Consider the following 11,828-nt stretch of genomic DNA (forward strand, 5'->3'; position numbering starts at 1 on the left):
AACAGTGCGATACAGGGGCGCGGGAAAAAGCAATTCAATCAAATCTCACGACAATCTCTTTTTCTTTACACTCTCTAGGTACCCCATAGAAAATCGTGCTTGTAAAAAGGAGGCAGCATCTTTCACCTCTTTCAGAAACCCAAAAAGACTCAAAGGTTCACCACAGTCGCTTGTTACTAGCATAGAGGGCAGTGCGTTCGCCAGTTTTATCTGGATAACAGTTCGTAAGAAAGGATGGTTCTGGCCTCGAAGAAGGGCGAAACGTGAGACCAATTGTCTCGCAAACAAGTGGGTGAGTCCCAGTCCACCGACTTTGACGCGGCGGAAAAGGTTATCCCGCCGCGTCCTCTCCCAGCTGGAATTCCAGACAAAAGTGGCGAATACTCAGTGGAACTTTTGTATGCTCGTTCGCTTGCATGCAAGCACCTGCAACACGTACCAAAGTTTTGCGACGAGAAAAATGATGCACACTGTGGCACGGGTAAACATCGATATATCACGGTTTGCCCACGAGGTTGCCTTTGATTTTAAATCTCCTAGGACTTCGGCCCAATATGGCGTGCTATTTTTGTAGTGCTGTAATGGTACTCCGAGATAGGTGGTTGGTGTGTCCGTCCAACTTACGCCTGCAAAGGATTGAGGTTTTGAGACCCAATTTCCGTGCCAGAGTCCGCAACACTTTCCCCAATTAACTGCGGCCCCAGTGACATCACAGAACTCTCTTGTTATCCGCGCGGTTTCCATTATGCTTTCTTTGTCGCAGCAAAAAATCGCAACATCGTCAGCATACGCTGACACCTTGACTTCAACCGCGTTTATGGTAAAGCCCCGGATGCTTCTGCAAGCTGCAACTTTTAAGCAGAAAGGTTCTAGGTAGAGCGAAAAGAGTAACGGCGATAAAGGACAGCCCTGCCGCACTGATGTCTGTATTCCTATGCGTTCTGATAAACAATTATTTATTATCAGCCTCGTCCCACAGTTGTTATAAGCCATTGCGATGCCCTTCAAAATAATTTCCCCGACATTTACGTGAGATAAAATCCGGTTAAGAACGTCATGGCGCACTTTATCATAGGCTTTTTCAAAATCCAACTGAATCATAGCTACGCGACCTCTCCCTACTGTTTCCAGAATGCTCCTTGCGACGTGTATGTTGGTTTGTATGGACCTCCCTTGCATGCCACAAGTTTGGTCGTCGCCGACGAGGTTGCGAATAACAACTTGTAGACGGCGCGTTAGTACTTTGGTAAAAATCTTATAATCTGTGTTACATAGGAAGATAGGCCGGTAGCCTGTTACACTGCGTCTTCTGATCATGTCATCTGATTTCGGTATAAAGATGGTGTGAGCTTCTGCAAATGAGCAAGGTAATCTGTATTTTGTGTATGCTTCTTGAAATATTGAAAGTAGCAAAGGGCTGACAGATGTTTTAAAGGTTTGATAAAATTCTGCGCAGAGACCATCTGGTCCCGGTGTCTTCTGTTTTGCTAGCAAATCAATAGCTTTTCCAATTTCTCCTATGGTGATGTCCCCTTCCAGCCATATTCTCTCGTTTTCGCTTAGCTGAGGCATGAGCTTCAGATAATTATCGAGTTCTGTGAAACCTTTGGGAGTCGGCTTTTCGCCAAAAAGCTTAGCGTAAAAATTGACAAAGCATTGCTGAATTGTTTTTTGGTCTCTACTGGTTGTTCCGTTGAAATCTATTTCATGAATCTCTTTCGCCAAAGCATACCTCTTTTCGTCGGACAAAGCCCGTTTTGTGGGTTGTTCTCCCAATAGATATTTCTCAGACCGTGAGCGTATGACAGCTCCTCTGTACTTCTCTAGGTATAATTTGTCTAGTTCTGCTTTAATGTTCCGAATATCACCCATGCTTGTTCCAGGGTTTTGGTTTTCTAATCTGTGAAGTGCATCTAGGTTACGTTTTAGATGTTTTTCGCGCTCTGTCTGTTGGAACTGAATGTTGCTGGATCTTTCAATCGCTGCTAATTTAACTTCCTCTTTAAATTGCTCCCACGCCTCGTTTAGTTCCCCCCTCGTTTCGCTCATACGCTGCAACAGTTCGGTAACAGTGCCAATAAACTGTTCATCCTTCAGTAGAGTTCTGTTCATTTTCCAGAGGTGCCATTGAAACTTTGAGGCTGCACTTTCCTTTTTCCCTATTTTAACGGTTACAAGGCAGTGGTCTGTGAAAAAAATGGGTTGGGCGTCATATTTATGTACTTGCTGTAACATGTCGCAGGATAAATAAATGCGGTCAAGACGGGCATGGGAGGACGCTTGGAAATGGGTGTATTTCAAGCAGTGCGGTGGGGCACACGAGGTGCCCACGTCATCTAGGCCACAGGAGACTATCATATTTTTCAAAAGGTTCACGCTATTGTCACTTATTCTGGTGTGAGAGGACTTGTCGCGTTCATCGCAAACGCAGTTGAAATCCCCCATCAATACAACTGATCTGTCGCACTCTACGTAGCTGGTTAGAAACTGGAAAAACTGTTCTCTGTCCGCTGCATTATTTGGGGCATAGACGCAAATAACCCGCCACTGAACATTTGCTAAAATAAAATCACACGAAATAAAACGACCCTGTTCATCTACAGTCACATGCAGATCGGAAAGGTTAACAGACTTTTTCAAGAAAAGAAAACATCCCGCCGAAAAACCTACCGCGTGGCTAACGCATACTTCGTAATGAAAAAGAAATGGTTTTATCGCAACAGCAATGTCGTTATCATTTTCCATTTTCGTCTCCTGCACAGCAAAAAAATCCGGCTTCGCGTCAGATAACAAGCGCTGCAGCTGATATCGTTTCTTCCTCGAGTTTAATCCTCGAACATTGAGGGTTGCGAAACTGAGGGCCATTTAGCGAAAGTTACAAAGAAAGGCAAGATCGTGCAGCGATAATGTCTGTCTGACGAGAAAAAAAAAACACAAGAAAAAAACAAAACAACCTCACTCACAAAGCGGAGCTCTCCTTGGCGGAGGCTTCACCGCGGGTGTTGTCGAGGCTTGTCTTGAGCGTTGCCGAGGCTAGGGCCGGAGGTCCCCCGTGGTGCCTGCCTCTCTTGGTCATCACCACCTTCCACCTGTCCTGAACCGTCTGCTGAAGTCCCTTAGATTGGTCGCCGTCCCGTGCGTCCGCAGTCGGAAGCGGTCGCTTGACGGTGCTAGCCACGACTTCCACACACTAAAAGTTTTTACACCTTTAAGGGTGTAAAAGGGGTGTTTTGGCATTTTACACCCTTGACTACACCCCTTTAGCACCCTTAAATCAGCTACTGCACCCACATTATTGTACCGAGAGGGGTGTTGTTTCGTGTTACACCCTCCATTTAGTGGAGGGTGTGAGAAGGGTGTAGAAGAGGGTGCTAAATAATAATATGAAAGGATTTCTGAAACCTTATATGTGGACCTCCCCATAAATGTATAGGTTAAATTTATGCTTAAAAACATCGGTTGTTAGCAGTCGTTTTTTATAATGTTAGTTGTAATTCATGCAAATAGTTGATAATAAAGTGCCTCTCCTGCGTGCAATTTTTTGTGTTCACAAAATTTTATACGAGTTCATATTCAATTTTCTTAAAAATTACTCCATCCACAAAAAATTGGAAACCAGGGAGAAATTCTGAATGCTATCATTTTTTACAAATATTTATTGATCGAAGTGTAGCAGTAAGAAAATCAGTCTCCAGTTTACTTCTGACAACACAACATGAAATCAAAATATAATATGTTTGACAAATATTCATGACATGCTGCCAGAACCTGTCACATTACCATGTCAACCTATGAAAAATATTGATTTGAAAATATGACGACATGCACAAGAACTCACACACATAAAGAAGCAGAACCCATAAAAAACCAGTCCGAGACATAAGACTTCCTAAAATATGGGCTAATGCAGTATCCTGGTGTAGATCACACAAAATCTGGAGAACCAGGAGAAAAAAGGAGACATTTGACTTTACTGTCGACAGTGACATCATTCTATTTTTACATTTATCAAAAGAAAAAAACCAAGAAAAATAAGCTGTCTTGTCCAACCATTTTAAACAATCAAAAAGCTAATTCTACTCAGTGTGTGTTGTCCAACCAGTTATCGCAGCAAGAGTCAACTGAGAAAAGGTGACAGTTGTTTTCACTGCCTGTTTTTCGACTGTCTCTCATCGTTGTTTAGCTAGTTTCTGCAGAGAGCACCAGAACTGAGTGGGCTACCATTCAATGATCCATGAAATCTCATAGCAATGAGTGACGTGCGCTTATAACAGTCTGTCCTTTGTGCTCCCGCATGTATAATGGTTCTGTTGTACAGTCTGTAAGTGATGTTACAACTTTGAATTCTTGCGTCGCACGGACAACATAGACGTGAAAGTGCTCGTCGAACCGGACTGTCTCAAGCACATTCCCCAAAGATAAAAGCACTTTGTTAACATAAAAAATTTGACATATATGCAGAAATTCGGGCAGAGCATCGTCAGGAACACTTTGGACAAGAACACATCCTGTTTTGTAGACCCTGCCTTCTATGCTCACAGAGTTCGCTACGAATGAATCAACAGTTTCAAGATCATGCTGAGAGATAAACTCCTTGACGCATTCAGGAAGATGTTCACAAAGTATGGGGCGACAACCTGTTGTGATGGGAACGCTCTTCTCACCAACAGCTGCAAAAGAGAAACACTGCAAAAACTGATGCCTCACTGCTAGACTGTGCGAAAGACTCTTAAAGTTGCGGATTTTACGAGCCATGTCTTTGAAATATTGGTGCTTTCCCTCGAAGCGCATCGCCCAAAGTTCAACTAATGGTCCAAACCTTTCCATGCACGACGGATAGTGAATAAGGTAGTGCATTTTGCAAGGAACTTTAACAGATGGGAACAATGTCTTGAAGTCGAGACAAAAAAAATGAATCTTCCTTTGCAGGTAGCCAATGTGCGAGACTGGGATTTTCCGGCTCATGATGATATCCATGATTTCGCGAAAAAGCAAGTAAAGTTGCCATACTTCGTGTTCTGTTGGAACACATTCGCCAACGAAAAAGGTTAGATGACGAAATAGGCAAAAGACCTGCGTGGCTGATCCTTTCATGGTTGCCTTTCCTTTAAGAAATTCACTAGAAATAGGCTCTGGCTTATTTCGCGCATCACAAGGGTCATAATTCCACTCACTAATTTCCTTGTTTAACTGTGCAAGAGTAAAAAGTCCTTGTGATATTAATAGGGCTGGGCAATTGATCGATTAACCTTCCGATTAATCGATTAAGGCTTTAATCGCGATCAAGTTTTTTAGCCGGTTAATCGGTTTTTTAATTGGTACTCAAAAGAAGTCCGTTCCCAGCCAGGTGCTATGAGCAAGGTTCGATTCTCGCGCTCGCGAAGCGTCACGTGTTCTGCCGAGGCCAGATGAACAAGCCGGGCCCGCAATTGATCCCCGCGTGACCGCGAAACTTCACGTATTGAGGATCTATTACAAATCTTGCCCAGGCAAGACAAACAAGTAGAGAAACAAGCTGGGAAACTAACAACGCCATGGTTATTTGTTCCAGTATTCGGCACGTAAAAATGGACGAGTTCACAATTATGAAAGGCATATCTCGATGGAAAGTTTGGGTTTAAAGTAAGCTCCAGCGAGTGAAGTTTTGAACTCGAAGGAAGTCCACTGCATTATCTGCAGAAAGCCGTTTTCGTACAGTGGAAGCGTAAGTTCGCTTCAGTATCGCCTACAGGCGAAGCACACATGTAGCTGCAGCAAGGACCCTCCGCCAAAATGCAGACTACAATCAACGCCTTCTCATCGAGGTTCCTTTCTCTGAAAAAAGAAGAAAGCATCGCCCAAGCTCTGACTTCTTGTCTTCCTGTCGGAGAACGTGGACAAACATCTTTGTCTTCGTAGCTGGAGCAAAAATATGTGTCTTTGAATCGTTGAACTATATGTATCCTCAATTCTAAATGTCCTTTGCGCCATGTAACAGAGAATAAAACAAGTCTTCAAAGGCAAGACAACCGATTAATCGATTAATTAATCGATTAAAGTGTGGCGATTAATCGGGTTAAAATTTTTAATCGACGCCCAGCCCTAGATATTAAGGAAGAAATGATGTGTCTTAGTGCAAATGGTATAACACCCTCGTGCAAGTCGTGCATAACGTCAGGCGGAAAATGCTGTGTGGCATTGAACCCCTGGCATGTAAGAGCACAAGCTGCAGTGACCCCATACAATGATGCAGTTGGCAGTCCAGCCTTCAACATGTTCATATGATGCTCGTGACCTTCCGGTGTGCGCAGCACGAAATCGGTCTCCAGGTGCTTGTAGTTGATTTCACAGTGCACGGCCATGCAGAACCTGCAAATCCTACCTTTGTTGAAACTACGTTTAAAGCCTCCCATTCTATGGCTCGACAGATTATCCCCAGTCAAAACAAAGACTGACCCTCTCATCACTTTTCCGTTTGCAACTATGCCTTCAGTTTCTAATCTGCTCACATCCTCAAGCAAAGGTGCAAGAATCTTAGGCAGACCATAGGAGTCCACATGGTGGTCATTCACTAAAAGTGCCAGGTGCATTCCTGATAGCGCAGAGCGGAACCTTGCAGGAAAATTCAGCACTGAGAAATACACGGCGGTCATCTTATGCTTTCCTCTTTTGCTGCCCAAAGGGTTGCACACCTCAAATTCATCAGTATATAACTGCAGGCAGATTTTGTGATGGTCACCTTCAAAGTAGGCATGGTCGCGAAATGCACTGCCATCAAACACAGAACACATATGGTTGTCAACCTTTGTGTAAGCATTAAAGTCACCCGATAAGGTTGGATGTTCAAGGATACACGTGAGGAGATCACAGAGCGGCACATACTCCATGGTGTCGTCTTTTCCATTGCTGTTGGTTCCTAGCACTACTGTACGGGGCTCAACAAGTGGAAGATGTGTCCTCCAGAACGCGTTCCGGCCAGCTGTCGTCAGTAGCCGGTCCAGTTCGTCAACACAGAATAGCTCCCTCACGTTGGCGGCCACCTCGTTGTTGAGCTGGAGTTGTTTATGTTCCAAAATGGATTTTACGAAAGAAATCACATCATTTGTGATTTCATCTAAGGTTGATTCTGGAAGTCGCCTTCCCTCTTTCCACTTGAGAAGAAGGAGAGCCAGCTGCTTTACACAGCCGCTTGGACCCTGGGTGGATTCACACACTTGTGAAGTCTCTGTACGCAGCTCCTCTTGCCTTTCTTCTGCGTCCGGATTACTCTGTACACCAACGTCATCACTTTGAAAGGCATCCCCAACACTCGGTGCTGCATCCACCAGTTCATTCGCTCCCACGGCTCTTTCTCTTTCGACTGATCCAGGGTGATTTCTGTACACATGTTTTTTATAGGAAGCGAAGAGTTTAAATGTCCGCATGCAGCCACTTAGGCCGCACACCCAGTTGCTTTCGTACCCATGAACTGAGTGAAAGTGCCTGAATAGTGCCCTCAACGAAAAAATGTGGGACGCACACCTTGGGCACCGGAAGTATCGGACACCTGGCATCTGAAAAGAAAGAAGCCCTCTTTTCATTGATATGACCTTCGTTACGTAAGTTTGATGCTCACACTACACGCAATCAACAAGAGGCAAAGTGCAATGTAACGTTTCTAAACCCGAGAAACACCGAAAAAGGAGATGCACACACAAACGAAAAAAAAAAAAAATACACGCAGTCTCTAACACAGCTGTGAACTCTTCGAGACGGTGGGTGTGTGGTCCTTTTCCGTGTCTCATTTCTGTCCTCTTGTGTTTAAAGTTTACCAACGTTTTAAATTTACCTTCTTGCCTGTGCCTTTACTCTTCCTTCAGTTGCACTGACATGCAGGTATCGAAGAAATAAAAATCGAGAAGAGACAGAAAGGACAAAGTCGTGCCTTGTCCATCCTTTTCCTTTGTGTCTTTTCTGTCCATGTTTTCATTTCAAAGGACCGAGGAAACATAAAGAGCACAATCTCTTCCGACATTAAACATTACAATGTGGCGTGAAGTATGTAATTGCAATAAATTAATTTCTGCGTCAAGATAAACTAAGTTGGAAGTAAGTTTAGAGAAGATAAATTATATCATATGCCATTAGTCAGTATCATATATAAAGTTACTCGCTTCTTTTTGCCGTACTGAGTCATCGCTTGCGAACATGACTCTAAACGACAAAGCATAACTTTTATTTGGAAATATTTGTAAAACATAGAGCACGGCCACTAAACACGATGACAGGGTACAAGAAAACACATATTTTCAACTTTCAACACACAAAGTATTGTCGAGTTAGAGCAGGGGTAACCTCGCTTTACTGCAGTGATGTGATTGGCCTAAGCCGTTTTGGAGCACCCTCTGGAGCAGCCAAAACAGAGTTGTGGAACAGCAAATCTGGCTTTTGGAGCAGATATCCGTAGAGAAAAATATATATTCATTTCAAGTAGTGGACAAACGAAGGACACATTGCTCGCCGCAATCAACCAATTATTGTTAACATAGACCACCTGGGAGTCTTTCAACATGTAACTGAAATGCCAATGACATGACACATTTTGTAATGCTTCAGTTTGTGGCGATAGCCATTGAAAAAGAAGATCGCGTGGAATAAAAGTGCCACATCAGCTCGATTTTGGAATTTGTCAGACGTAGCCGCTTTTCGTCTGTCTTTTTCTACATTTGGTGACCCGGACGTGATACAAATATATCGGACCACATGTTTAAATTTATTTGAAAATGACCAGCTTAGTAGTAGATATCACATTATTAGGTTTATTAGTAATACAATAAATGGAAGCAATCTCCGACTGATGAAGCACGTAACTACTGCCTTGTAATGCAAAATTGTCGCGCGAGCGGAGATGGCTGTTCGATCGAAACCATGCCACTCCGCTCCGCCTCAACTAATTCCCAAAATTGTATGCAAAATGTAACTGTCCAACATACGAGAAAAAAAAAAAAAAAAGTCCAGCGGCACGTTCTTGCCAAGGCGGCAAACGAGGTACAAGCTAAACACAGAAAGAAAGAAAGCAAAAAAAAAAAAAAAAAGAGGAAAAAAAAAAAAAAAAAAAAAAACCTGAGCGCATCGATGCAAGACATCGCGAGCCAGGATCAAAAAGTTCTTGGATCGGTTTGTGCAACGACTGAACTCGAGACAAATAAGCACGCTGTGCGGGTTCAGCATGCGGACATTGCGTTCTTTGCTTTAGCTCACTTCTCTTCACCAACTTCCTTTCGCGGCTCATTTTTCACGTACCCGGGTACGTCTCGAAAGAAAGCCTACCGAGATTAACCTAGGTAATCAATACTTCGACACTGCAGTCTTTGAGCTTAAGGTATGTTTGTAGTAGCGCATTAAACAAGAACAGGATTGTCCTTACGTTTCAGTTCAGAAAGTGCCATTACTGCAGTGACGTGGGGACGGCAACACCCGATGTCGTGCGACCACAGTGACTGGAAGGCAGGGACCAAATATGGTTGGCCACGGCCGTTGCTTTTAGGAGCGAGTGCTTCAGCCCATAAAATCACTCCCGCCGCGCAAAAACATGGTTTCGTTTCACAGCATGACGGCATGGCTGGTAACCAGCACGCTAGCGTCGTAGCGTCCGCACATGCCCATGTCTATGATTAAATTTTTTTTAAAAGACGCGAGACTAGAGACGGCAGGAAAAACCATGCAAGACCAGATGAACGATTGATGCAGGGTACTGTGTCGGACGGCTGCTTGAACCACCTAGCTCATGTGTGCTCAATTACGGTACCCGGTTTAGTTTCGGTTTTCAAAGGCGACCAATATTCGTCCTTTGGCGCAGGCTACCGTAGCAGGACGTAGCGGGGTTAGCCCCTTGGCGCAGTTTGGGGCAGCAATCCCATCAGTGCTATAGAGAGTGGCTCCAGAGAAAGCCGCGTGAAGGGAACGGTGCGAAAACGAAACTTGCCGAAATAGCGGGAAAGAACGGAAGGAAAGGCGGCATCCCGATTTCTTTCCCACCAGCATGTTCATTCGCCCGCTCCGCCAAGGCTGCCAATTTTCGGTGGCTCTGCTCTGAGGAAAAAGCTGACTTTCTCTCTCCCCGGCGCTTCTTCCACGGCGAGATTTTGTGGCGGGTGGAAGATAACGCGGAACGCAGCGTGCGTCAAATTGACAGGAGCAGGCAGAGACCGAAATCAACGCGTCCTGGGTCATATATACCTTTGGATGCGTACGACGTCGCTCGGATGTGATGCTCTGCAGTGGCTGTTTCGTTAGTCAGGACGGGAAACCGAAGCAAGTGTCCACACGGCCACACCACGTGAGTGGGGACAACGTGGTCAGGACGGGAAACCGAAGCAGGTGCCCACGCGGCCACTCCACATGAGCGCAGCCAACGTAAAGTAAGCCGTGACAGCCCTCCACGCGCTGCGAGCAGTGCCAGCAAATGCTGGACCAGCGTTACCAGATGGAAAAAAAAATCGAAGTCAGTAGATGGGCCCCATACATATCAGTAGATCACCAAACAACCAGTAGATACTAAAAAGAAAGTAAAAAAAAGACCTTTGTGTATTTCTCATTGGTCTTAATACATAACATAACATCATAAATAATATACTAAGAAACACACGTAGAAATTAGTTGCGTTTTTTGCTTGCAGCATTTTTTTTTTTAATTCCAATTTCCAGCGGCCAGGTGTAAAACACATTTTTTTCCAGAAAGCAAAATGATTACCCTTAGTACTTTCCAACGATGTAGGTACATTCCCATGCTGTATTCAACGAGCTTGTATATACTTTTTTTCTTTTTGGAGGGGGCCGGAGGTGTAAAATGGCCGCTATCTGAAGAGTTGCCGCTTCTCATAGTACGTGGACGACACTGATCTCTATGACAATTGTGGACGAAACCAAGCAAAGCCAAAGACGTATCCGTTCCGAAAGTACGCGCGTACGCGCCTGCGTTGGCCATTGAGATCAGTGGCGTTGGCTGCATACGGCTTTGGGTAGATGAATCGAAGGATACGTAGATGCATATGTATAGTTTCGTTCTTAATAATTTCACATGCGTTTGATGGCTAACATGAGAACAGCCCTTCAAAATTGTGCATTGCTGTGCCCTTGAAATGTTTTTTCATTCTGTTGAAAAGAGGTCTCCGACACTCCACTCAACTTTGGCGGGGTGGCGGAGAGCAATATAGAGATCAATGGCGGAGTGTGGCAAAGCCGGCAAAGCAGCTCGACCATGAGCTCGGCGCTCTATGCGGTGCAAGGTGCCGCCATTACTTTCTGGACGTTGCCTGTTTACGCCGTTTACGTATCCTCAATTTTGAGAGCTGTCGAGTAGTAAACTTGTTAGTGAGCGCGTTGGTAATGATATAGGTTTCAGAAAGAGTTATATACGTAAAGACAGGGGACGGGACAACATATCTTTCAACTTTCAACAAACAAATGATTTATTGCCGGACGCTTCTCCTTCGGAGCTCCACTACAGGAGAGGGAAAGTTAAAAGGAGGGAGAAGGGAAAGAGGGGGCAAGACAAGGCCCCGGGAGGAAACTGCGGGAAAGTAAAGCGCAGAGACAGCGGGAAGGAGAGGAAGGAAGGAGGCATCCCAATTTCCCTCTCAGGAGCAGGGACCACTCGCCCGGCCCGTCAAGGACGTCAACTCCGGTCTAAGGAATGTCACCTCCCTCGACAGCCCGCTGTGTTCGCCCCCGCAACGGTCTCCCTGTGTTCTTACACCTCCCCTCATCGCCCTCTCCTCTTTCCCCATCGCCTCCCCAAGTCGAGCTCTGAGCGGCTAGCCGCCCCAGTAAATCTGTAGCTGCAAGTCGAAAGCTGTGTCGTCTGTTTCG

At 44.9% G+C, this 11,828-nt stretch overlaps 1 protein-coding gene across 2 annotated transcripts; it reads right to left on the reverse strand.

Moving 5' to 3' along the window:
* Window positions 1–3,636: 3,636 nt before the first annotated feature.
* On the reverse strand, window positions 3,637–10,320 carry LOC121836772. Of its 2 annotated transcripts, XM_042291960.1 has the most exons (3): window positions 10,198–10,320; window positions 6,086–7,532; window positions 3,637–5,216 (listed from the first exon to the last, which is right to left on the reverse strand). In XM_042291960.1, the coding sequence occupies exons 2-3, from the start codon at window positions 7,530–7,532 to the stop codon at window positions 4,243–4,245; spliced, it is 2,421 nt and encodes an 806-aa protein (XP_042147894.1). In that variant the 5' UTR covers window positions 10,198–10,320; the 3' UTR covers window positions 3,637–4,242. The 2 variants fall into 2 exon arrangements, with proteins under 2 accessions (XP_042147894.1, XP_042147893.1); XM_042291959.1 differs by lacking the exon at window positions 10,198–10,320 and having other exon boundaries at window positions 6,086–7,662.
* Between the last annotated feature and the right edge of the window lie 1,508 nt (window positions 10,321–11,828).

This window comes from Ixodes scapularis, unplaced genomic scaffold, assembly GCF_016920785.2.
Source record: "Ixodes scapularis isolate PalLabHiFi unplaced genomic scaffold, ASM1692078v2 PGA_scaffold2__306_contigs__length_199485367, whole genome shotgun sequence".
In the NCBI taxonomy this organism is placed as follows: Eukaryota; Metazoa; Arthropoda; class Arachnida; order Ixodida; family Ixodidae; genus Ixodes; species Ixodes scapularis.

What these genes read in the sequence shown, in the direction of transcription:
- LOC121836772 (XM_042291959.1), bottom strand. Translation starts at nt 7,559, where the DNA reads ATGAAAAGAGGGCTTCTTTCTTTTCAGATGCCAGGTGTCCGATACTTC. An exon ending in CATCATTTCTTCCTTAATAT is followed by an intron (nt 5,217 to 6,085) that starts CTAGGGCTGGGC and finishes CCCTATTAATAT; the next exon opens with CACAAGGACTTTTTACTCTT.